This window comes from Moschus berezovskii, chromosome 13 (assembly GCF_049115385.1).
Source record: "Moschus berezovskii isolate FMDL1 chromosome 13, NW_MosBer_1.0, whole genome shotgun sequence".
Lineage (NCBI taxonomy): Eukaryota > Metazoa > Chordata > Mammalia > Artiodactyla > Moschidae > Moschus > Moschus berezovskii.
The window spans coordinates 39389948-39416862 of record NC_142472.1 but is presented as its reverse complement, the minus strand read 5'-3'; the positions used below and the strand labels follow the sequence as shown (position 1 = coordinate 39416862).

At 37.7% G+C, this 26915-nt stretch overlaps 1 protein-coding gene across 4 annotated transcripts; it reads right to left on the bottom strand.

The window, feature by feature from the left end:
• Positions 1 to 314: 314 nt before the first annotated feature.
• DIS3 (DIS3 exosome endoribonuclease and 3'-5' exoribonuclease) lies at positions 315 to 26915 on the bottom strand. 4 transcript variants are annotated; one of them, XM_088842677.1, is made up of 21 exons: positions 26626 to 26915; positions 26293 to 26359; positions 23171 to 23364; positions 22686 to 22759; positions 18412 to 18579; positions 17496 to 17660; positions 16249 to 16362; positions 16007 to 16144; positions 15305 to 15451; positions 14809 to 14925; positions 14449 to 14550; positions 13265 to 13329; positions 13092 to 13176; positions 11505 to 11632; positions 8914 to 9000; positions 4373 to 4529; positions 2620 to 2834; positions 2342 to 2510; positions 2051 to 2209; positions 1216 to 1338; positions 315 to 551 (listed from the first exon to the last, which is right to left on the bottom strand). In XM_088842677.1, exons 1-21 carry the CDS (start codon positions 26855 to 26857, stop codon positions 468 to 470), a joined length of 2790 nt encoding a protein of 929 aa, XP_088698803.1. In that variant the 5' UTR covers positions 26858 to 26915; the 3' UTR covers positions 315 to 467. The 4 variants fall into 4 exon arrangements, with proteins under 4 accessions (XP_088698803.1, XP_055282420.2, XP_055282421.2 ...); XM_055426445.2 differs by lacking the exon at positions 26293 to 26359 and adding an exon at positions 25599 to 25756 and having other exon boundaries at positions 26630 to 26914; XM_055426446.2 differs by lacking the exon at positions 26293 to 26359 and having other exon boundaries at positions 26630 to 26904.

Sequence of the window (26915 nt, the reverse complement as noted above, 5' to 3'; positions counted from 1 at the left end):
TTGTCTTGAAATCTAAAAATCGCCATCCCATACAGTGACAGCTTTCAAGACTTAGATTGTTCCTTGCTTCTAAAAATGTTATATTTTCTCCATAGGAAGATTAGTTTTTTTCTGTCAATAGTAGACAATCAAATTATGCAGGACTCATCTCCTCTTCAGTGAGCAGGTGAGTGCTCCCTTTCAGAGATCTTCACAGATCCCTCAGTTGCTGTCCTGTCACTATAGAAGTGATGGTTATTCAATTGAGTTTTTCTGCATAAATAGTTCTTTAAGCCTGAAAGGAAGCAGTATGATGGGACAGACACAGTCAACGGTTCAATAAAAATGCAAATTTTAAAAATTATTAAAATGTACTTAGAAGTAACAAACTGTATCACACACTTCTTGGGTTTACAAGTGTTCTCTCAAGATTCTTTTTGTTTTAAAGGAAACCAATCCTTGAAGTTTTTTGTTGCTGTTGACTGTAGCTATTTTTGAAGCTTTTTCTTCTTTCTCTCTGGTTCATTAATGTCCATGTTTGAAGTATCAGCAGAAACGCTTATTCCTGGTATCTAAAGTAATGCAAAATGGGAAAAACAGATGAGTAAAAGTGTAACATGAGGAAGAAACCTCAGTCTAATCTTCCTCTTCTTCACTGACACTTTGAGGTTCAAAAAGATGGAGGGATGGTGGGGGAAGGGGAAACAGTAGTTTTCCACACAATGTACGTAAGTATGTGTATCACACGCAAAGGAATAGTGGTTCAGAATGTAACAGGCACACGTGACCTCAACAGACAGAAGCCGGTCATTTGGAAAGGGTGTGTTTAGCCATAACACACTCAGTTTCTCCTACTGGGAGCCACTGTCAGCATCAGAGGCCTCAGGTGTGTTGGGGGCAGAACCAAGGTTAAGATCCAATGTCTTAGGGTGAATCACACTTTAAACTGCTTTTCAAAAGTGCAGATTTCAAAACTGGTAAAAATGGAGAAGAACTAGGCAGATCTCAGGATTCCATTTGTGGAACCAAGGAACTCAGAAGCAGCCCAGATGCCTGGGTTCCCGCGGCCTATGGAAACCAGTGACAAAATAGGATTTCCTCTGAAGATACCTGTCCTGCACACTACTTTGAAGATTCTATAACTAAATAGAAATAACTCAGGACTGTATCACTCTCTTTCACAAAATATGTACTGTTTATTCCACCACAACATGAACAGCATAAGTCTGGTCTTACCTGTGGTTCTACCAGAGACATTCGGATTTTCTGATGCTGAAGATTGGATGAGTCTAACATGATTTTCACTTTAACTTTATCAAATATGTGAAATACTGTATCTTCTATTTTAAGTGATGGTATCTAAACAAAACACATTTTACTATTTTTAATTGCTTTTTTCCACTTGAAGCTTGGTTCTAATTCTTTATAATTTATCTTCCAAATTAATTTAAAATTTTAAGTTTAAAAATAACTTCAATATTTAATAAGCACCTAGGTGTTCAACATAACTAACCACTAATCTAAAACCCTCACATACAAATGACCTATTTATGTGCAAACTTCTCCCTTTCGCTCTGTGGTCCCAATATATTATTCATTAATCACAGGATTCTCAACCCTTTAATTAGCAAATTGTTGGTCTTGTACAGGAGCACACAGGTAATTGGGCAGAATTTGTTTTGTACTTCTACTAAGGTCAGGGAAGTAGGGAGTGTGTCAGGTAAAACATGCTGGGAACTGGATGATAAAATTCCCTTCGTGGAGCTATCAACAGCCATTTATTCCTTTATTTTAATCCATTTGTCCACCAGGAACAAAGCATAATTCAAGTTTTCCTTAGAAGGGAAAGCTTTATAGAATAGAAAGAAACTAAGTATAACTTTTGTATATGAGAACATATACTGTGGTGAGAAATTGTGAGTAAAACATTAAGATTAGTAGGCATAAAATTCTGTAGGGTACAAAAATAATTTTACCAGTTAGAGGTACCACTTGCAACCTACTGAAGACAAGGTGTTCCCCCTCCCACCAAAAGAAAAACCCCAAAATAAAACCATCAGAAATACTGTACCTCATCATCATATATAAGCCGTGGCTTTGGTTTGTCCTTTTCTTCAAAAAATACCGTACCTTCTAAACCATACTTTGGAATTAATACCACAATAGCATTCTTCCTTACAAATAGAATATAAGCTTCTTCACTTACTATTCCTTTGTTTTTGAAAAATAACTGTAAAAGAGCAGACAACCTTATTAAGGATTTAAAGTATTTTGAAGTTAACAACAAAAAAAAAATTCTGTAATCAAACTAAAAGTGAACAAAACTTCACTTCTGCTAACATTAGTGACAGAAGGCAAATACCTGGGTATGAAAAGCCACAGATGCACGCTGAGCGTACTGAGCCATTTTGTGCCGGAAATTGAGATTTTTACATAAATCTGCAAGCTTGTGTTTGTCGGTCAACTCTGGATAAGTACAGTCAGCTCCAATAGCCACAGCCAACAACCGATGAACAATGATGTCTGCATATCTAGACACATGAAGAAAAATAAGAACTGTGCCATGCTAGCATTTAAATATCCTTTTACAATTCAAAATAAAGTATTTTCTATCTCTCATTTGTTAAGGAGAAAAAGTACCTTCGGATAGGTGAAGTAAAATGTGTGTATATTGGGGATGCTAAGCCATAGTGATGAAAATCATTGTCCATTCCAGAGCAGAAGTACACAGCTTGCATCATACAGCGAGTTGCTAATATTCTTAACAGGGTGTTTAGATAAGGGAAAATAGGTGAATCCGCCCGGTCCAAAGAGTCAGCTAAAGCCTTGGCTGTATCAGTTTTAATTTCCAAATTCTGTGAATAAAGAACAGGGAAAAGTGTTAGTCACTCGTCCAAGTCTTTGGGACCCCATGGACTGTAGCCTGCCAGGTTCCTCTGTCCATGGAATTCTCCAGCAAGAATACTAGAATGGGTAGACCTTCCCTTCTCCACAGGATCTTTCTGACCCAGGGATCAAACCTGGTCTCCTGCACTGCAGATTCTTTACCATATGAGCCACCAGAGAAGCCCAAAGAAAAGGGTAAAAGGATCAAATTAAACATTTTAAAATGATTACAGCCACGTCTTCAAAATATAACTGATTAGGCTGACAAAGTATGGTGTCTTTTGACCAGGTAATGAGTGTTTATGCCTTTTATCCTTATCTAGGAGAACTGAAAATAAATTTAGTAAAAGTCATAGTGGTTTTGTGTAATATCAAACCTTCAATTTTTCTGAATTCATTTGAAGGTACTGAAGTACCAACATTCTCAAGAAGTTTCAAGGGGGAATGAATAGTGGGATACTATTCTACTATAGTAGAATATATACTATACTAATACTACCTCTCAAAGTCCAACTGTGCTTGCCTAATCTCTGCTGGAGTGGAAAAACATCAAAGCAGATCTGGCTCTGTTTCCACATGTTGGGATTTTCTCTACAGATCCTTTTCCTCCATTCGATGTAGAAGTAAAGGCCAGAGGTATTGGTGACTACAGCTCAACATGATGATACAGCAGTTAACTGCTATTCTACTTTGCAAGATGAGGCAAAAATACATAAACCTTCCTTCTGCTATCCAGGTCACAGAAAGAAACAGGACAATAAGAGAAAATTCTCCAATGTACAGAGTAAGCCTTGGAGGAGAGGAGAAGCTGATGATGTTCTGATGGATAGAACAGAAGTCGGCCCACCATAAAGGTCTGAAAAATGAGAAACCAGCATCCTCCTGTTAGAATAATGCTCTGAGATCCAACACCCTTTCTTCCTTCTCTTCTGGACAGGAAAGATGTGGCCTGAGCAAGTGATCCAAATAAAACTAACGTAAGCCATAGTCACCCCAAAAGCAGGGATAATCATGTCTAAATAGAAGTCTACTAACCAGAGGCAGGGGGTATAAGAGGCTGAGGGATTGGGTTCCCCTTTCTATGTTTTTCCTTTTTTCCATGTTTGCGAAAATGGACTTCTTTCTTAGGGATGTGAAAGAAGACTGAAGCGAGTTGAAGATAGGAAAAAAAACGACTAAGTCTCAAAAGGTCGGCAGTTGAGAGGAGACGTGAAGTAACACAGGCATGAAGAAAATGTGTAAAAGCACAGAGATGTGGAAAAGTTTAATGTGTTCAGGATATTATAAATAACGTAGTTTGGAACATCTGGCTTTAGAGCAAATGATTTCAGTGTGTGAGGAGATGACCATATCCAAGTTAGATGATTTCTTTAATGAAAAGAATTACTGGCACATTTTTGCATCAGGAAACAACAAAACTTTTATGGAAATGTGACTACAGATTATTCAGTGCAAATACTACATCACAACACGAATACAGATGATGTTTCTAGCTATGGAACCATACCTTGGATTTAGCTGCCTTAACGAGAATTTCATAATTTGATGGAGGAGGAGCAGGATGTTTTCGAAGCAGAGCATGCTCAGAAAATTCTTCATGGATTTTTTTTGCAACAGAGATATTGGCAAGTAACATAAATTCTTCCACCATGGAATTTGTTTCTCTGCCAAATGAAAAGACATTAAATAAGGAAAAAGAATGAGACTTCTATATATCATTCACAAGTTATCTTTTCTGTCAATGAGATAATGAAAATTCCTATGTAAACATTCATGTGTGTATACACATGTGTATTTTTAAGAACTAAACACCCCTTTCATTTCTCAGTTACTATGCTAACAGTCTCTCACAATTTACCTACTGCATGAGTAAATCTTATGCTAAAAGATATTTCATAAATGGCATTAAAAAACAGAAGCTTTACTAACTCTAGTAACATGTAAAACCTAAGTCATAAGCATTTTCACCTCTTTACACTGAGTCCAAAGAGATTATTTAATTCTGTATCTACAGAATTACAGTTTTCTAAGAATTAAAAGCTATTTAGGTCATATCAATATTGGCTTAAAAAAAATGGAAACTTTCACCAACAAATCCCCCAAATGAAAAGATATTTAAAATAGTTATTTTGGGTGTTTATTACCTCCCAGGCATTGTGCTATAAGTTCGGTTTACATTGTGGTATGTGTGCATGTATACACACACATATACATATACGTATATACATATGAATATAGGTATTAGTCCTGTTCTGTAGATGAGAAAACTAAAGATGTGTAACATTAATCTCTCGCTAAAGGTCAGAATTATTAGTGTATCAGGGCCCATTATGACTTGACTTCAAAACTCTTAACCAATTTGATACTGTTTTTCATCAAACACAGTAAATGATTTGTGTATACAAAATATAAGTAAATGATCTGTTGTTGTTGTTTTAATAATTTTATTTGTTTGGCTGTGCTGGGACTTCATTGCTGTGAGCAGGTTTTCTCTAGCTGCAATGAGCGGGGGTGACTCGCTGTTGCGGTGCGCAAGCTTCTCTTTGGGGTGTTTTCTCTTATTGCAGAGTCTGGGCTCTAGGGTGAGCAGGCTTCAGCAGTTGTGGCCTGCAGGCTCTAAAGCACAGGCTCAGCAGTTGTGGAACATGGGCTTAGTTGCTCCAACGCATGTGGGATTTTCTTTCCAGACCAGGGATCAAACCCGTGCCCCTGGAATTGGCAGGCAGATTCTTAACCACTAGATCACGAGGTAAGTCCCTGTGTTCTGTTTAATAGTGCTTTCTCCCAAGTTACTGAACATGGATTATTAATCTGTCACTCATGTTTCCTTCTTTAACAACGTAACTTCTTGACAAGAGTCCTGAAGTATTATTAATTTTTTTTTTTTTAATTAGGAAGACCTCCAAACATGTCTTTAAAACTATGGGGACAATCTCTTAGAAATGTGGTTTTTATTCTTGGTAAGAAGAAATGGATGATGTTCTACTTTGGGAAAACAAGATTCTCCTCAAAAGAATCCTTGGTAATGGGTGTACTGTTCCTACTAACATTACTTATTAGCATATTTCACCCAAAGGTATTTTTTTTTTTTTTCAAAAACAATTTTAAGAATCTTTACTTAAAAACAACCTTATCTTAAAATGGAGTAACTTTGGTTTTACGAGCAGCAAGCAAAGTGCAGAAGCAAAAATGCATTACAGGAGCATTAAGTTCTACATTAGGTCACAGCGTCTAATCTGAAATCACACCCATATCATTTTTCAGGATATCTGGGAAATAGTTATTTCCCAGGATGTCTGAACCATAGCTACTCTTTTGACTTTTAATTGTAAAAAAAGAAATTTTTTTTTTTAATAGCCAAAGCAGATTTCACCATTAATGATGTCAGTGTTTTTCTAGGAATGAGAAGATGCAAGAATTGGAACTCATAAAACCTTTTTCTGAAAAGATCTAACTATCTGAAGGCCTGTTCTGCCAGTTTTTTTTTTTTTTTTCAGAGCACAGAGTGCCTCATTCCTGATTTTCACCCTGAACTTCTTTCAGGGGGTGTTGAAGTTCAGCTGCTTGCAATGGTCATGATGTAATCTTTGTAGAGGCAGCTGGCAAGTACCAACTTCCAGTCAGCAGGGTTCCTTCATAGCCACATATCTGACCATGTGACACCATTTCATGGCCATTGTATCCCACGGTGCTGGAAAGGCTCATTCCCAGGTCTAGGGAAGTGATGGGCCACTCAGCGTGCTAAAATTGGACCAGGTCTTGCAAGTAGCAAAAGTCTCTGGACCACTCTCTTACTAGCCTCCTGGTCCAGGAAATTTCCTCTTGTTGCTTTTTCCCATACCCAGAGTCACATTATTACAATTATTGATCTCATATGTAACTGTCAGTTCAGCATTATATCACAGGCTCAGTGAAACAAGTGACATAGAAAATAATATAGCCATAGCTAGCAGTTATTAATAAAATAAGAATTATAAGTCAAGAACTTTCATTAGATAAAGCCTGGTACACCCCAAGTCACCTGACTTCATTCGTTAAATGATTATAGTCTGGTGTTAATCTCCTGGTTGTACATTATGGAGCATCCGACCTTTATCTGAAGATTGGTTACTGAGATAAGCCTTAGAAACTAACCTAGAGTGTCCTTTTTAATAATTTAATTAAATCTTTTAGCAGTATCACGTAACAAGGAACTGTCTCAGCAGTGAGTCTCAGTAAACACTGCTGCTGCTAAGTCACTTCAGTCGTGTCCGACTCTGTGTGACTCCATAGACGGCAGCCCACCAGGCTCCCCCGTCCCTGGGATTCTCCAGGTAAGAACACTGGAGTGGGTTGCCATTTCCTTCTTCAATGTGTGAAAGTGAAGTCGCTCAGTCATGCCTGACTCATAGCGACCCCATGGACTGCAGCCTACCAGGATCCTCTGTCCATGGGATTTTCTAGGCAAGAGTACTGGAGTGGCTTGCCATTACCTTCTCCGCAAAGGTATTTTTAAATTGTAGCTCTAAAGCTGTAAAGCACACACTAGTCCTAACTAACAAACTTGAGTATAATCCCGTTTTTAATCCTTGGTCATCTGCTAAGTCACTTCAGTTGTGTCCAACTCTGTGCGATCCCATAGACGGAAGCCCACCAGGCTCCCCTGTCCCTGGGATTCTCCAGGCAAGAACACTGGAGTGGATTGCCATTTCCTTCTCCAATGTGTGAAAGTGAAAAGTGAAAGTGAAGTCGCTCAGTTGTGTCTGACCCTTAGCGACCCCACGGACTGCAGCCTACCAGGCTCCTCCATCCATGGGATTTTCTAGGCAAGAGCACTGGAGTGGCTTGCCATTGCCTTCTCCGGGTCATCTGCTAGAAAAGTGTAAATGCATGCTTAATTTCAGAATCGCCTTATATAATAGGTATGGAAAGAGGCCTAACTCTGACTTAATCAAAATCAGCCTTGCCTCAGGGATTGAACCCAGGTCTCCTGCATTGCAGGCAGATTCTTTACAGTTTGAGCCACCAGGGAAGCCCTTGCTTCCTAAACCTTAACCCAAATTAATAAAACAATAACAAGGCTTAACCTCTGATTATTCTTCACAACACCCTATGAGTGTATACCACTACCAATTCTATTTTACTTACAAATAATTCGAGGTGTAAAGAGGTCAAATAATTTGTCTGGAGTCACTGGCAGAAATGGGATCCAAATTGAGGCACTGTGATTTCAAATTCCAGGGTTTTGGCCTAGGTCTGTCCTATCACAGTATACTCTCTATTAAATACTTAAGAAATTAATGAAGGCAATCCTCTTTTACTTACCAAAACTATTACTAGTCAAGTTCTAATACACCACACATGAAGACAAATGAAGCTGGCAAGTTTTCTTTTATAATACAAATAAGGTATTTGAGTTTTATATGAGACTAGAAAGTAAAATCATATTTATTTTTCTCTACAGAAATCATAACTCCACTAAAATAGATATTTGGGGGTACAAATGTTTTACTAATATATACACTGCTGCTGCTACTGCTGCTAAGTCACTTCAGTCGTGTCCGACTCTGTGTGACCCCATAGATGGAAGCCCACCAGGCTCCCCCGTCCCTGGGATTCTCCAGGCAAGAACACTGGAGTGGGTTGCCATTTCCTTCTCCAATGTGTGAAAGTGAAGTCGCTCAGTCGTGTCCGACCCTTAGCGACCCCACGGACTGCAGCCCACCAGGCTCCTCCATCCATGGGACCTTCCAGGCAAGAGTACTGGAGTGGCTTGCCATTGCTTTCTCCGAATATATACACTAGACATATTAAAATAAAAATCTTACCAGTTCAGTTCAGTTCAGTTCAGTCGCTCAGTCATGTCCGACTCTCTGCGACCCCATGAATCACAGCACGCCAGGCCTCCCTATCCATCACCAACTCCCGGAGTACACTCAAACTCATGTCCACAGAGTCGGTGATGCCATCCAGCCATCTCATTCTCTGTCGTCCCCTTCTCCTCCCGCCCCCAACCTTTCCCAGCATCAGAAAAAATCTTACCAACTACCCATCAAAAAAATTGCATACCTGAGCTCCTTGGTCTGCAGATCTATAGGATCATGTGTTTCACTGTCCATGTGGAATCGAACTTCTGGAGAAGAAAGAGTCAAAGCCCTAAATAAAACAAGGAGGTGAATCAGTTATGTGAGCAGTAACAGATATAATTTTGGAAGTGACTCTTAAAACAGAAATGATTAAAGCAAGTGTGTGACAGTTTCTCTTTTGAAAGCTTTATAACCACCTGCTAACTTTTATGTTCCTTTATATTTTCACAGATGGCCTAACAGTTTACAATTCTAAAATCAATTTTAAAAGGCAGGACAACAGCAATACAACAAAATTAGTCCTTTTGTTTCTCAGGATAAAGAATGTCTTCTGTACTCAAAATGAGAGGGTTTGATCAGTTTCATAAATAAAGAAGCAATCAGTTGTATTTTATTTACTACAGGGTGAGGGATGGTGGAAAGAGGCAAAAGGGAAGCTGCCCTGGGCAAATGAGTAACACCAAAAGATCCTCAGTTCAAAAGTATCTTCCACATACACTCAACCAGACAATGAGGAGACTGATAAAACCACAACTCACATTACAGATGCTGATGGCTATTAGTAGCTGAGTACTATGTGTCAGATAATATACCAGGCTAAGTGCTTTATATGCACAGCTCATTTAAAAATTTGGCAAGTTCTTCTTTGAAAAGTAAATTCCCACAAGGCAAGCATAATGTGGTTCTATACACCATGAACCTATCTGCATCCGGTCAGCTCCAAATCAACCAAAAACTAAGAATTTTATTGAGGCTGGGTAACTTCGGACAATCACAAAGAAGGGGAAAAGATGAGTTTGGGGCAAGTGGGATTTCAAGTCCTTTTTTCCCTGACTCACCTTTACTGCAAGAACTATAGAAGGAATACTAGAGAGGGAATCCAACAAATATGGCTTTCTTTCCATGACAAATAACTCAAGAAATACAACAAGGTTCTACACTACAATTAATGTATTAATTAATACAGCTTGTCGTAAACAGCAAGGTATACTAATCATATTTTGATCATTATTTCTTCACAGAACATTTAAAACATAACTCTTACCCTTTAAGATAGACATATGATAGATATAATTTAAGACAAAACATATCCTTTAAGAAGGTGAAAGATAACCATTTTTAACTGATTGCTTTCTCTATTCACCCTAAGACTGAGAAGACTCAATGATAGGTTTTACCAGTAGATGAGTATCTACTTTCAAAACTAGAAGTACAGTGTGTTTTTCAAATTAAATAGCTTTTCTGTCCTAATCACAATCTACATTATAGATACAAATCTACATCTCTTACTTTAAAACTGCCCGAATAGTTTCAATTGGTTTTATTCACTTTGCTTTTACAACAAACCTTCTTCTGATACTGGCATACTGTAAACCTTCAATAAATGAATACAATGAAAAATGTGTTGTTTTGCATTACAAAAGAAATCTAATTATAGTCGTCTTATATACATCTTAATGACAAATTTGAGTAATAAAGTTTTCATTGGGTTTTCCTGTATCCAAATTATCCTTTCAATTTCTTTTCAAATCAGTTTCAAGTTTAGTATTTAGGATCATAAGAAAATTCACAGAAAACTGAAATATGAGTAGACTTAGGTAGGGGTGGCTCAGCATAAATACCTAGACCACCACTGTCCAATGGAATGTCCTTCAGGGATGAAAATGGTCTCAATCCACCCTATCCAATATGGTAGCCACCAGCCTACAAGTGGCTTCTGAGCACTTGGAATATGGCTATGTGACTATATGGCTATATGTGACTCAGGAACTGAATTTTTCATCTCCTTTAATTTTAACTTTAATAGGCACATTTTATGAAAACAGCAGAGATCTCGAGTTTGCACTACCCAACAAAACCACTTTCAGTAACCACTTGTGACTCCACTTTGGATAGATATGGGCATCCAGAGACCAACATATGAAAGGCTCAAGTACTTGCTTTACTCTGACAGTTGATGATGTTTTTTCAAGAATCAAATTTCTTCTGACTACTTCAACAGATTTGGGTACATGGATATTCCTTAAAACTCCTTTGCAGTCAGGCAAATGCCATGAGATAACAGCTAAAAGACGTGAAACTGCCACTAGTGATCAGATCTTTGGTAAGACTGCTTCAACGTAACCCCTAATCATTTAAAAACTGAAGGTGTTGGATTAAACATGTTCTAAAAATCTCTTCCAACTCAGTGCAAAACGGACTTCATTTGTCTTTATTGAAACATCTGAAAAACAACGTTCAGTCTTGAAATTCACTTTTAATTAAAATTAGGAACAACCCATAGAAAAGTCTCAAGAAGATCTTCCCTTCCTACAATTTCTTCAAGATCTTTAACTCAGACATATCAAGGTCTTCAACATAACAGAACTCCTGAGCAAACACCAGTCCAGAATCAAGTTGCTAATATTTAAAAATGTAGCTAGAAGAAATAGAATGTGTCTACTTAAGAGTCCCTACTCAGCCTATTAAATAATTCATCATTATCCATGATAAACACTTCATACAGAGTTCACAAGTTATTGTTAACAGCAGGATAGGAGAATTAAAATAAATCTTAATATTTTTGAAATGTACCCTTTTTCAATTCTTCCTTTTTTCAAAATTTTAGCTAGTTTATTTAGTCCACGGAGACTGGTAGTAATATTATCATTCATGGCTGCTGAATCAATTCTCATCTGAGCTTCAGCATATGTAAGGGAAGCCTAAAAAAAGAAACCATATATTAATACAAATGCTTATAAAATCTGGTTTACTTTTGAAAATTTATGTTTCTACTATAAAATATCCATGATTTCAGAAAACTTAAAATCAATAACAGAAGAGATTCCTAGTTATAATATTTATATTCCACACCGATGATTTCTGGTTCATTAACTCTTATCTGATGCATTACACAACATAAGCAAACTTACATTAAAACAAAATTAAATGATAGAATTGTTAAACTCTCATTTCTTTCATTGTTCTTTTAATGCATAAATACTTAGGAAAAGTTAAAATAAGATAAAAGGAAGGTTAGATTATTCTTTGATAACGACTGTAACGTGAAATCATTTCCAGATGACCAGTACTTCCTTACACACAGCAAATAATAAAACCATAAGAATCCAGACATCATGTTTTGTAGGAAATCTACTAAATATCCCAAATTAAGTATTTAATCTAAGAACTGGAAAATCATAGAAGAAAAGATTAATTTCCAGTTACAATCCAAATAAACAAACAGCTTTCCGCTCTGCTCCTACATTTCCCTCCCTCATGGAAAAATGCCATTTGTTAGCCTTTTTTTTTTTTAATAGTTTTATGAGTAAAAATCAGGAATAGTAAAAAAGAGTTAGGTGATGCAGATTGGGATAGATTCTTGGGAGAACCAACTTATCTACTAGGATCTAAGAGTTCCTTATCTAAAAGTGTTTCATGTTACACGTTTACTAAATTTTTTTCATATAAAATTTTGCTACACTAACCAACTTTGGGAGAATTATAAACTCACCTTATTTAAAAATACGTATCTAGGAAAATTTAAATCATTCATACATGACTCCTTGTCAATTTCACACTAAACTTTACTTCCAACCACTAGCTAATCAGAAAAAAATGATGTTAAAGGGAGAGAAAAAGCAGGTAAACTTAGAAAATAGATCACTGGAAAAAGAGGGTTTTACAGACATCAGAAGAAGATTCAGAGCAAAATGAGAACATAAGGAAATCAGATGAAAGGTACAAAAGAAGGAAAGGTGTGAGAAATGGAATCTGGCTCCATTCTGTTTGAACATCAATTTCAGACTAGTTCTACTAGAATTCAACAGTGGCTTATATCATTTCAGTGAAAAAATGTGAGGAGCAAGAAGATGGTTTACACACCATCTTTTAAAATACTAGCAGTTATAAACTGTGATAACTTCAAATACTGGAGTTCCTACATTAGGGCTAAAAGAATCTACTTGGTCACCTAAGCATACAGGCTTTCTAAGTTTCTGAAGACAGAAAAACTGCCACATAAACTCATTTCTAGATAACATCAAAAATTAAGCAGATAACTGAAAACAACAAGATTTAGTGGCGACATTGGGGAAAAATCTTCTTATTAATGTGCCTAACTTTTTCAAAACAATTGGGAACACTGTTAAAAGTAAAAAAGATGTGCAACATGAAACCAACCTTAGAATTAATGACACTTTTGGTAAACCTTGTTTTTAAGATTTCAGCATTATGATTCATTTCCCAAATACATGAAAATGCCAACCTATGGAGAAAAGTAAGACAGTATTTGTTAAAGGGAATCAGTTAAAGTAGTAAATACTATGTTTTTATGAAGAAGCGTGCATAAATACCTGTCAACGTTAGATCTCAGGGAACATAAGTTAGAGCTAAGCAACTCTGGAACCATGTCAATCCTCTGAAACAGATAAAATAAGAGTAGCAGATTACTGAGCTATATCCATACATTTATTTGAGCTTCTATTCTCAAATAACACTGATGTTCTAAGGGCGGGGAGGGAAGCCCTCTGTAAATAGAACTGAGATAATGTGAAATTTTAAAAAAGTCTAGTTCTAGAGAAGTAGCTACACACAATTTTTATAAGAGGGAAGCAACGGGCTTCCCTGATAGCTCAGTTGGTAAAGAATCTGCCTGCAGTGCAGAAGACCCTGGTTCAATTCCTGGGTTGGAAAGATCCCCTGGAGAAGGTAAAGGCTACCCACTCCAGTATTCTGGCCTAGATAATTCCATGGACTGTATAGCCCATGGGGTTGCAAAGAGTCAGACACGACTGAGTGACTTAAAAAAAAAAAAAGCAATGAAAGAAAACTGGATTTCATGTTAGTGGTAAGTTCTGTACACTACCCACCTAGCTGTGCCCTGAAAGTTTGAAATCTCTGCTCTGTACAAAATGTTTGTACTAGATAGCAGACACAAGCCCTAAACTCTACAACGGGACCTTCCTCCAATGCTTCACACAAACTGCATGGTGTTTTCAACATCCTTAAAAAAGAGAAACAATGAATTCTTATGGAAAAAAGGTACACAGAAGAACTCTGACAGTTAATTAAGATTGACTTTCTCTTCTACTCTCATAATTTTTCTCTGTAAGTTGCTGGGAGCACACTTAATGAAGAAGAACTAGTAATTGTGACAGAACAGACTCATGACTTGACTATATATAAAAAAACGGAAAATATATTAATTACTCAAAGACAACACTTCACAACAGTTCATATCAACTACATCTACTTGTTATTTGGCTAAGTAACAAAAACACTGCAATATTTTCACTGATTTAAGGTCGCCTTATTCTACGTATGTCTTTTAGCTAATTCATACACTATTCCACACTGTTTAGGAATCCAAAATGCTGATGATTATGACAAACTACACAATTAACAAAGTGATTACTCATATTTTGCTAAATACTGAGGCTCTCCCTTCCTCAGGAAACACCTCAGATGACCTTATGAAGAATAAAACAGACGACAGAAAATATGTATCAAAACTCCACTTTAAATTTAACACATTTACCTTTTCACAAAGATACACAGTTGTTCCCCTTCTAGCTGACTCCTGATCCAAAGCATTTCCTGGCCTAATAAAGTGGCTAACATCAGCAATATGAACACCAACCTTAAAGAGATAAAAAGATATCAACATGCTTAACTGGGTAAATGTACTAAAGGAATTCTAATGAGAAGAAATTCAGCTAAAAGGAAAAAAAGACGCCAGTCAGAGTTACCATTTCAGCTTTTTCATGCCCACGAGTCTCTGCAGCTACAACAGACTCTACCTGACATGAATAATTCACAAATTCTACAATGGGTCAAAAGAAAATTAATTCAAGACCGGAACTATTTTTGAATAGAATGTCATCATAATTACAAGTACCTCCAAATTCCCATTTTCAAGTTCTCTACAATGGAGAGCATCATCTATGTCAGTACATCCTGGGGGGTCCACACTACAGACACACAGTTGTCTCAGGTCTTCTCGGTTTTTCATGTCCTAAAAAAAACCATATTATTGAAAAATATAAAACAATTTTGGTGGTACAGGTGTAACACAGCTCCAAAAAATCAACAATAATTATAATAAAAAGTAGCTTTATTTCTCAGTGATAACACCACTTCATGATTTATAATTTGTAAACACCTTGCCTTTGGAAAATGTGATATCAGCCAGTGTCTGTCCCCTAGAAAAGTCTGTCTTTTAGTAAAGTCAATGATTTTCGTGATAACCTAAGCATTCTGTAGCAAACCAAATGCAAGGGAGGAGGGGAATAAGGTTTCTACATGGTTTTTAAAAGACACATACAGAAATCAAGTAAAACGAGTAGCTCAGATACAGTAATTCATAAAGTCACTAAGAATTCTTCTCAACGTACCTTCTCAGTGATGCTCCAGGGCATCTTTGGTAGAAAGCTAAGAACAGCCTGGGAGAAAGCCTGATGGGGAACATCATGCTCAAGTAACAAAACTTCTGTTTCAGTCTCTTTGTCTCCGACTTCACCTAAATTTTTTACAAAGTGTCCCTAAAACCAAAACGTATTATAAGTATTTTACAGCTTTCTGTTTATTAACTTATATTTTACTATCACACTAAATGGTTGAACATTTTCCATTAATACTTTAGTATTTCTAAATTTTCTCCACAATTCTTAAAAATGACCACTAGGTAAATTAAAGCTAAAAATGGAAAGACTTCTCAAGTGATTTATGGTGGAGACTTTCTGAGAGTTCAGTTCTCACATAACAAGGTCTCTGTTTAGTTCCTATTATCTCTCAAGTTTAAAAGTTGCTTCAACTATCCTAGCTTCAAAATTTATTAGAATCTACTTAGGTTTCAAACACTAATTTTGTAGTCACTGTCACCAAAAATTACTTGTTAGAAAGTCTGAGTAAAATTAACCAAGTGATTTACATTGGAATTTCCAGGAGTAATTTTCAGATTGGATGTACTACTTAATACTCCTAAATTTCAGCATGCATTTTATATAAAGACAGACTCTATTTTCAGTAAAAGAAGCAACTTTATTCCTAAAGTTTTAGTTAAATATTCTAACATAAAATTATTAATTCAAGCTTACATTTGGGTATCTGGAATTTCTTGGCCAACCATCAACAGCAACAATAATTCTCCGTCCTTCTAATGTAGAGGCCTGTCTGGTTTCTATCCGAATTCTAGGGATTCTCTTATCAGCAGGAGTAAAGAGATGTCTTCTTGACTAGAGAACATTAGGAAAAAAGAATTTACACACAAAAGGCTGGGGATGGGGGCAAGGTGAGGGCTCTAAATTTTCCATTACACAGCAACAGACTCTTTACTCACCTCCTTAATATCAGACTTGGAAAGCATGCCACAATATGGTCTCCAGTTCCTTTTTATTATCCCAACAACTCTACCTGTAGGTTTTAACATTTTTTCATTTACAGCAGTCTTAAGCTGAGATGTAAAAATAAAAGTAAAAACCTTTCAGTTATCTGTCCTGTACGGACAATGAGATAATTTCCCTTCAAAATTAGAATACAGACACTAATACTTTTTCAGACAGTAAATTATGACATAAAACCATGGAATTTTGATGCTTCAAGATTCTAGGCAAGAGCATGCCTAACAAAACCACAAAAATAGTTCTATAATAAAGCACTACCAAAAAAAAAAACAATCAAAAAGAGAAAACAGAATAAATATGTGAGAACCCAACTCTTCAGTTTTAATGAGAGGATTTACTGACATATACGGAGGCACATGCTCACGCACAGGTCTGGTAATTAATAGGATTTTAGTAGTAGTTTCCAGTAATGAGCAGAGTGGTACTTATTAATTCACTAAAAAAAAAAGTGATGTATCTTTAAATGCCCAAATAAATAATAGTTCTTACTAGAAACAGCAAAAGAACCCCATGGTATTTCACCTCTAATACTCTCCTATGGCCTGGACCTTGTAAAGATAATGTTATAGTAAGACTCCAAAGTAGTGATTATAATTCATATAAAGAGAAGAACTATGAATGTTCTGTGAATTCCAACTACTTGTATCATTCTTATAATTCTAAAATGGAAAAATACCTATATTACTTTAGGTCATAAAAAACAGCGGAAAGCATTTTCATCATAATAAATATGGTAACAGAGAAGGAATTATTAAACAGACCTATTTTTAAGGGCCTAGAAGTACATCTATTAAGCTGAGGGGATTTTAAACATTGCATAAAAGCATTTTGGAAAATCTTAAATCTGTAAAAGAGAAAAAAAGAAAATTTTATTTACTTAAACCTAATTCAGCTAGTTCATACACCTGAATGTCAGAGTTCAAGTTTCATACTCAAGTTAAGTCTTTTTGTATTTTGTATTTCAATCCGTTTATTGAGCAAAGTAAGACATTAATTTAAAAGAAGACTAACTTAGAGGAAAAGAAATCAACTATGTATATGACATACATTAAACCTACAGAAGTATAATTTTATTCCATAAAGCTGAAAGCAATGAAACTTGTTTAATTTTCTCCAAAGCTAATACATTAACAAATTAATCAAAGCTACCCAGACAAAAAATAAAACCTGCTTGGTTTCATACAATGCGTTCTGTCTCCTCTTCTTTCTCTATATCATCTTCATTTTGACCTTCATCTTGTAAAACCACAGAAGATGGTGCTACCCACTGATGCTTGGGAAGAAGCTCCACAGCCACAATATCTTCATGAATAGCTCGGTTTAAGTTTTTAAGTCCTTGTAAGATTATCTGTGTGAATAGCAAAGAACACATGCCCAGATATTTTCAAAGGCAGTATAATCATGGGAAGGTTGTCCTAAAGAAGCTGAGGTATATTCTGATGTCTCTATGTTTCTGTTTCCCTTCCTTTATATTTTTTCTTCCTTCATAGTGTCCCTTTCCTCTACCCTCTAAATTTCTTAGTATAAAATAGAAAAAACAATGTCAAAAGATATGAGTTGTGTTCATGTATTCCACATAACTCTTACATTAGTATCAGAATTTTTAATCTCTCTAAATCTCAGGGTCCTGATTGGTAAAACAAAAGAGTGCCTACTTTTATAGGCAGAGTTGAAAATTAAATGAAATGCAGCATTCAAAGCACTAATACAAGTACTTGCAAACAGTGAGCACCCCAAAATGACTGCTGTTTGCTTTAAAGTGTGGGGAGCCCTCTGGAGCAATTACACATTAGGTAAATAGTATTTCCCATAATAGATCATAATCAGAAAATAGAGGCACTGTAGCGGGGTTTGTTTTTGATTGATTATATTTGTATTCTCTTAAAAGGGGTTAATAGAAAGTTATTTTCCTCAATAAGTAGGTTCCTGAAAAAATAATTAATTCTATCATCTGTGACCTCTCACATAACTCACTTCAAGCTCACAAACTAGGAGGATAAAGCAAATCTAAATTCTTGTACAAAAATCTGAAACACTTATGAAAGAAAAAAATGAACAGAAAATATTTTAGTGTGAAACACATTTATGTACACACTTGCCTCTTTACTGTCTTCATCATCACTATGGACCCATACTGTAGCTTCTAAGTAATTTTCCCTGCTGGCTCGAAATGTCCCTTGAAGGTATGTGCCCGATTTTATGCCCTGTTGTAGCTTACTTAATGGAAGATGCTCTGAAAATATTGTTTTTCCACTTTCTATTTCATTCTGTGAAATAAGCAAGTCAAGAGATATAGTTAGTATGTGAGTCTTTGGTATGCTCCATATACAACTATTAACACTATCAGGTATTATTTAAAACAACCATCCACGTTACAATATATACACCTCTCATGAATTTCAAAGAACACAGCGCAGTAAGAAAAAAAATGCTTTTTATTCTTAAGGCAACATACACAAACATTTCCATTTCATTACATTGTGGTATCAACCACTGAAGAAGAAACTCTGTGTATCCCTCCAACCCCATCCAGGCCTTCCCGAATGAAGGTGTGTAGCTATGTGATCAAGTGAGTGGGCAGGAGTATATAAAGGGCAATGGGAAACCTCAAATGTATGAGAAGACTGTGGTTCCTGAAAGCACAAGAAAAGCTGTTTTTACTTAAATTATTTTAAACAGCTAAAGCAGTTAGACAGAGGTAGGCTGGGACCTCCTGTAGATCCACCGCAATACCTTCCAGGATCCTCTGAGACCCCCAGCATCCAACAACCTAACTGCTTGGCTCCTTTAGACTTCTACACTTGCTAAATTTCCCATCTTCGAAGGAGATCACTTTATGCCTTCTCTTCTGCTTAACTCTCCACGTTCCTCGTCTCCCTTCCTGACTCTCAGATAAGGGACCTCCACCTCCACGATGAGAACCGGAAGCAGCCAATCGAGACTTGCTTTACCTCTCCATGCTGAATCTGCTCACCTATGAGCATCTATCCACCACTTCCTCTCCTCTACTCAAGAACTTTGTTCCTCTCTCTCTGGAAATAAATTCCCCCCTGTACTACAACATCCTAACCGTCATATAAACATGATCTATTAAAAATAAATATGGACCTATTAAACCTACCATGGACATGACCTATTAAACAGATTAATGATATGGCCTATTAAAATAATTAACTGATTAACTAATTGTTCCCTCACGGCCCCATCTAGCACCAAATCCTAAAATCAACAAAATGTTTATATCAATGAAATACACACAACATCTGACTTCTCACTACCTTAACTTCTGCTACCATGATCCAATTTTCTGTCTTGTCTCCCAGGGATATTAAAATATCCACCTAAGTAGAGTCCCCTGCTTCTAACCTATTCTCCTTAGAACAGGGAAATAGGTATATTTTTCTGCTCAATAGCTGTCCAGTGCTCGTGGACTAAAATCCAATTTTTTTCCATGACTTACTACATCCTTACATGATCTGGTTCCTGCCTACACTTCTGACTTCATTCCTAACATTTTTCTCCCTTGCTCACATCATCTCATCCACACTTTTAGGGGTTTCTCGATCTTGCCAACTTATTCTAACCTCAGAGCCTTTTAACTTGTTATTCCTTCCACATGAAACTCTTCCCCTAGTCATTAACTCCTTTAACATACAACACAGCTAAAATGTCTGTCTCAAAAAAATTTGTTTTAACATCCTTCCCATCTCAACTTAGATACAATTTTATCAGGAAGCCTTGATATTTCAAATCTGGGTTAGATGCCTTGGCTAAGTATGGTTAGATCTCCTATCATGCTTGTTCTTAAAACACAAATGTGCTCCAATGCAATTGGTAAATTAGAAAACTATCCTATGAGAGCAGAAAACTGCATCCAGCTGAACCAGGCTAAATCCACAAAACATTCACACACACTAACACATGCCTCAAACACCTACTGTTTACTTCAGATCACCCTGTTTTATTAGCCACACCATGTTTGTCTGGTGTAACAACTTTCTGTTCAAATGGAGATAACCCTCTTTCCACTGCGCATCACGAAGTTTCTGCCTGTTTCCCTAATCACATTTTCCCTTAAGCTCTGTGAAAGGGAAGGTGAAAATGAAGTTGCTCAGTTGTGTCCGACTCTTCGCGACCCCATGGACTGTAGCCTACCAGGCTTCTTGGTCCATGGGATTTTCCAGGTAAGAGTACTGGAGTGGGTTGCCATTTCCTTCTCCAGGGGATCTTCCTGACCCAGGGATCGAACCCAGGTCTCCTGCTTATAGGCAGACACTTAAACATCTGAGCCACCAGGGAAGCCCAAGCTCTGTAGTTTTCATTATACAAAATTTTACATGGCACAGTGACTTTGGGGAACACACACACATACTGTAATAGAACTGACTGCAGTTTCACTATATCCTCCATTTACTCTATCACAGGACACAGTCAAATACTGTGAATTACCAGTGTTGGATTACTTCCTGTTTCTTCATTTAGACCCATCCACTTCATTTAGTGCTATCCAAATCAATTCTGTGATAAAGGAAGTGTTCTTGTGATCTCCAATATGATAGTCACTAGGCACAAGGGGCTCTTAAACACTTGAAAGGTGAACAACACAACTGGGAAACTGAATTGTAAACTGAATTAAATTTAAACAGCTGCATGCAACTAGCGCATATATATTAGATAGGATAATCCTATTACCTGTATTCTAAAAATAAAGTCCAGCTTTTATATTTTAACTTCTATTTAGTTTTGTGAAGTAGCTGGTTGAAAACAGGCAGAGAAAAAAACGCTGTAAAGATTGGATGCACATATAATATACTATTATATAAAACCTAATAGAATCTACCATTTACATTTACCATAATTATGTGCCAGGCACTGAGATAAGAATTTTATTAACACTACTATTACCTGAGGAAACTCCAGGAGATAGTGAAGGACAGAGGGGCCTAAGGTGCTGTAGTCCACGGAGTTGCAATGAGTTGGACACGATTAGAGACTGAATATTATCACCATCCGACCCTAACAATGCTATGACATCGTTATTGCCAAACACACTTCACGTTCAAGGAAATACAGGCTCACAAAGTTAAGGATTCCCTCTCACATCCACTACAGCAGTGACCCTCTACTCATGCCTCTGCCTCTAATCTTGCTGAGATACAATGTCAGTTCAGTTCAGTTCAGTTGCTCAGTCGTGTCCGACTCTCCGCGACCCCATGAATCACAGCACGCCAGGCCTCCCTGTCCATCACCAACTCCCGGAGTTCACTCAAACTCATGTCCACAGAGTCGGTGATGCCATCCAGCCTTCTCATTCTCAGTCGTCCCCTTCTCCTCCCGCCCCCAACCTTTCCCAGCATCAGAGTCTTTTCCAGTGAGTCAACTCGTCGCATGAGGTGGCCAAAGTATTGCAGTTTCAGCTTTAGCATCAGTCCCTCCAATGAACACCCAGGATTGATCTCCTTTAGAATGGACTGGTTGGATCTCCTTGTAGTATAAGGGACTCTCAAGAGTCTTCTCCAACACCACAGTTCAAAAGCATCGATTCTTCGGCGATCAGCTTTCTTCACAGTCCAACTCTCACATCCATACATGACCACGGGAAAAACCATTGCCTTGACTAGACGGACCTTGGTTGGCAAAGTAATGTCTCTGCTTTTTAATATACTATCAAGATTGGTCATAACTTTCCTTCAAGGATACAATGTACCATCTTATAAATTGAGATTAGAGTGGTTTTCCAAATAAGTAACATTTCTGATTGTTCTCCATTCTTCCTAGCCATACTCTCATCAACCTTTAATGTTTTCAGCCTAAGAGTATAAGGTAGGGAGCCCACAATCCTATGTGCTAACTTCTCTTAGTAGCAGCCCTTTAGGGAGACCTTTGTATGATAGTTTAAAAATTAAAACCAGAATAAACTGCTGAGTCCTCACTATCTAGCCCCCTGCCTTCCTGTTCTTCTTCTCATGAGCCCTCCCTCCTCCTATGGGATTAACTCTACAGCTGGATACTCTCTCTCCAGTGGCCACCACTTGTTTTGTTTGTCAAACACCTACTCCTTATCACAAGCCAGCCATGAATTCCTTCACTGATTAATCACACAAATAGTGCCACCTTGTGCCAAGCCCTACTTGGGCTGCTGAGGATATATCAGTGAACAGTGGTATTGTAGAAATCAAGACGTTAAGGATGGCATTTTGATCAAAAGCCTATTGCAGCCATTCGTGTTGTTTATCACCCAACTCCTATTTCGATCCCAGCTTGCCCACTGATATTCCAATTTCTAAATCTGGTAATTATAAGCTTAACATCCCAAAGTGGCTATGTTAATCTTTCACTTCTCAAAAACAAAATAAAGCAAACTCAAACATACCCCTTCTTCAGACAAACAAGCAAGACGATCTATGAGTTCAGGGTTAGCAGTTAGGCTTTTTACATATTCTTCACCTGAAAAATAAGTTTTTTGTTCTTGATAAATTTAAATGCGTTTTTTTAATCCCCCTTAGATTCAGAAGAACATGGGCTATCTTATTTGTGACAGTACACATGTCAATTTCTTTGGGGGGAGGGACCCTGTTGAGGTAGTCAAGCCCAACAGGCAGTGGATCAAGTGTGTCTATGAACTTTTATTGCTAAGCCCATTCCAAATGTTGACAGGGAAATTAACAGCCACTGGTGGCACAACTCACTTAGCTTAGCAATGTTGAAAAATTAAAAAGAATACAAAAATATCACATTAAGCTATATAGGACCATGAAAATACTAAATAGTCAAATAAGCATCTGACCATGGGCCTGATGATAATTTTTGCATGCATTTGCAAACATGAACTAACAGTCTGGTTACATGGAGACTTACAAGTGAACGCGGGTATCCCTTCTTCTACGGCTTTCTCTTTGTTTTTCCTGTCATTGGTTATGAAGATAACTGGCAGCTGATTCTCTGCTGACATTTTCTTCAAATGTTCATTGTACCATTTTGCAGCTACTCGGATGGCTCTATCATTCCTGTCATTAGAATTTTCTCCCTGTAACTGTTCTACATAAGTTTCTCTAAGTGTAGTGAAAGGGAAAAAGAGAAATATAAGAAATGGAAATCAACAGAATCAAGCACACGTAAAAAGTCTTTGGACATAAATGCTTAATGATCACTGAACTTAAAAGTCAATAGTACATCTTTTCCCCTGAATGTATTCACATTTATACCTCACAGAGGAAATAAATAAGATCCTTCTAGTGATGTTTTTAAACAACAATTTGTTTGGAAAGAAGAAAATCATATTATTAATGGAAATAATAAAAAGGCTAAAATAAATTCATCTCACCAAAAGAAACACTCAAGATCAGAATTTATACTATAGGCTGGGACATTAAAAAAAGTAACAGCTTGTTAAAAAAAAAACTACACTAATATTTTACAGGTCTGACAATGAGATTTCATTCAAACTGTAGATTAACAGAAATTCCCAAAAGCTACCAATTGTATGATTAGATGACTTGTGATCATACAATTAATGTAGTTATTAAATATATGATGCCTATAAATTATCCATGATAAACTCGAAATACATGACAAGGGCCATCAAGAGGATGAAAGAAAAGACCCAGATATGACTGCATACTCCTTCTAAGTCTACCAACTCTGAGCTATCAAATGTCAGTATACTTATTTCTTTAAATTTGTTCTTCAAAGCCAAATTTAAGAACAATTACAAAATTCAGCACAATAACTTCTACCTACTTCTTAAAGGTTAGAGATTCAACTTCAGGGTTTTATACTTAATATAAATAAACCAGGTTTAATATAAATTAAACACACCTGTTAATGCTTTTAGAATTATCAAAGACATGGTCATAAATTTCTGAATTGGTTTTAGCATGCCTGAGTGTCCTAATTATTCCTGTCAACCCCAGTACTGTTAAGCTCTATTCATTGCACTTAAGCCAACAAAAGTGTTAACTTTGGATTAAAAATCTGATGGTCATGCTCCACAGAAACTAGGTCTCTGAATGCTGAAAAACAGTGAAGTTCCTGTTTTGGATTTTAAGGAGTAGATAGAGACAAGAAGTCTACAAGGGCTTAACTGATATTCTTTACATAAATAATATTTAAGTTTGGGATATAAGAATAAGGAAGAGAAATCTGAGATATTAAATATTTTTAAAGTTGTATATGCCCATGGGATTTCATTATCCAATCCACTGTCTAACCCAGCAGTTGTCAATATCTGGGGTGATATTGCCCCTGGTATCCTCCCCCCGGAGGACATTTCACAATATTTGAAGACATTCTGGGTTGTTACAGCTCAGGGGATTGGTGGGGCGGGGGGGGGGGGGGGGATTGCTACTGGTATCTAGTGAGTATAGGCCAGGAATGCTGCTAATCACCCTACAGAGCCTCACACGGCCTTTCCATAACAAAGAATTACCCAGTCCAATATGTCAATAATGGCAACATTGAGAAATCCTGACTAACAGAAGTAAACTGGATTCATTATAAATTATTTATGTAATACAAGAAATACATGCTCAGTCCGTCAGTTGTGTCTGACTCTTTGTAAGCCCATGGACTAGCCTGCCAGGTTCCTCTGTCCATGGGATTTTTCAGGCAAAATACTGGAGCAGGTTGTCATTTCCTCATCCAAGGGATCTTCCCAACCTTCGGACAGAACTCACATCTCCTGCATTGGCAGGCGGATTCTTGACCACTGAGCCACCCAGGAAGCCCAATATAATAAACAGACAATACCATATTTTCTAAGATCACACATTAAGTTGAAACAAACATCTTGAACCTGAAACGAATTATATTTCTTAATCTTAGTGTCTTCAATGTGATCCGTTATAAGGTATTAGTGTAAATTTTAAGAGCCCATTAAGAATATACCTGCTTTATTTTTAAAGCTCTCCTTCACAAACTCCTATATTTAATTAACTTATGTTGGCTATTCATATAATATGGTATATCAGAAACCTAGGCAAATCTCATCTTCCAAAATCCTACTGCTCAACTCATGCTAAAACCAATTCAAAATGAAAACATTTTGAAAATTAAAGGACCTACCACATTCTAGGAACCAGGAGACTTTGGTTCTGGCTTTGACCCAATCGATGCCTATGTGACCTTAGCAAGGTCTGTAAACTGTGTAAGAATCAAACATTACTCCCAGAAGTATGAAACTTAACAGTGTATATTCCAACAATGTCACAGATGACAGCCAGGAACTCTCACCCCCCCAGTTTAGCTAATATTAGTTTCTTGACAACTGAGGTAATTTGCCCCCTACCTATGGTGCTCATTAGTAAATGTGTAGAAATGCTTCTCCTGGTTATTAGTCATATCTCGGATTCGTTTGTATACCGGAGCACTCCTATTTCTCACTTCTTGGAGAACTGTTTGTAGCACGATGACATTCCTGATGGCAGGGTCCTCAAGGACATCAATCTTTTAAGTAAATAAATAAATAGTTATTTTTTCCCGTGTTCAATCACAAATTGCTTCTGTTGAACCCAAAACTCTGCCGGTTTTTTTTTTTTTAATACTGCTGCTACTGCTAAGTCACTTCAGTCGTGTCCGACTCTGTGCGACCCCATAGACGGCAGCCCACCAGGTTCCCCCGTCCTTGGGATTCTCCAGGCAAGAATACTGGAGTGGGTTGCCATTTCCTTCTCCAATGCATGAAAGTGAAAAGTGAAAGTGAAGTCGCTCAGTCTTGTCCGACTGTTAGCGACCCCATGGACTGCAGCCTACCAGGCTCCTCTGTCCATGGGATTTTCCAGGCAAGAGTACTGGAGTGGGGTGCCATTGCCTTCTCCTAACTACCTGTACATTAAACTAAGGAGCTATTTTGCAACAGAAAACCCTTCAGGTCGATTAAAGAAGAACACGTGTAAACAAACTAGTTACAAAACTGTAGAATTAATCATTAATAAAAAAAAAAAATACGTTGGCCCACATGGTTTTCGTTCGTAGGCACTTACAAGCTGCCTGGGGGTCGCAGGCAGGAGGCCACAGAAGCCCAGGTCCCCAGCCTCCAGACATTAAAATCTAAGGCAGAAGAGACAGCAGGAGTTAGAAAGTTGACGTATCTAAAATTCTTATAACTCCAAGAACTCAAAAAAGTAAAGATTGGAAAAACAAACAGTACAAGGAAAAAGAACCTCGGCCTGGGGGCAGGAGGCATGGGTCCCGGTGGGGGTTGCCTCTCCCTGAGTGCGTAATGCTGCCCGGGACGCTCCTCCTAGGGTCTCGCTGTCCCTGCCTCCCTTTCTCCTGGTGGGACAGCGGTGCCGCGGCTCCGCCCGCCTCCCGGCGCACCTGGTGGAGCAGCACGTTGGTGTCCGGCAGCAAGTAGTGTGGCTCCGGGCAGAGGCTGCTGGCCCGGTCCAGGGGCTGCAGCTCGAGGACAGGCCCCTCGTGCGCTCCGTCGCACGCCGCGCAGCCCGATGCGCCGCAGCCGATGTCATCCCGCAGGTAGTGCTCGCGCACAATCTTCATCACGCCACCCGCCCGCGGCTTTTTCAAGAAAGTCTTGGACTTGAGCATCTCGCCACCCTGCTCGGAATCCCGACCCGCTACAGTGCTTTTCCGGCGGAAAGTGTCA

Excerpts from the sequence above, each read along its gene's own strand:
- DIS3 (XM_055426445.2), bottom strand. The coding sequence starts at position 26,857 with ATGCTCAAGTCCAAGACTTTCTTGAAAAAGCCGCGGGCGGGTGGCGTG. Across the intron at positions 11,633-13,091 it reads AAAGTGTCATTAATTCTAAG|GCTTCCCTTACATATGCTGA; the intron begins GTTGGTTTCATG and ends TTCTTTTTTTAG. Across the intron at positions 2,511-2,619 it reads TTTACTTCACCTATCCGAAG|ATATGCAGACATCATTGTTC; the intron begins GTACTTTTTCTC and ends TCATGTGTCTAG.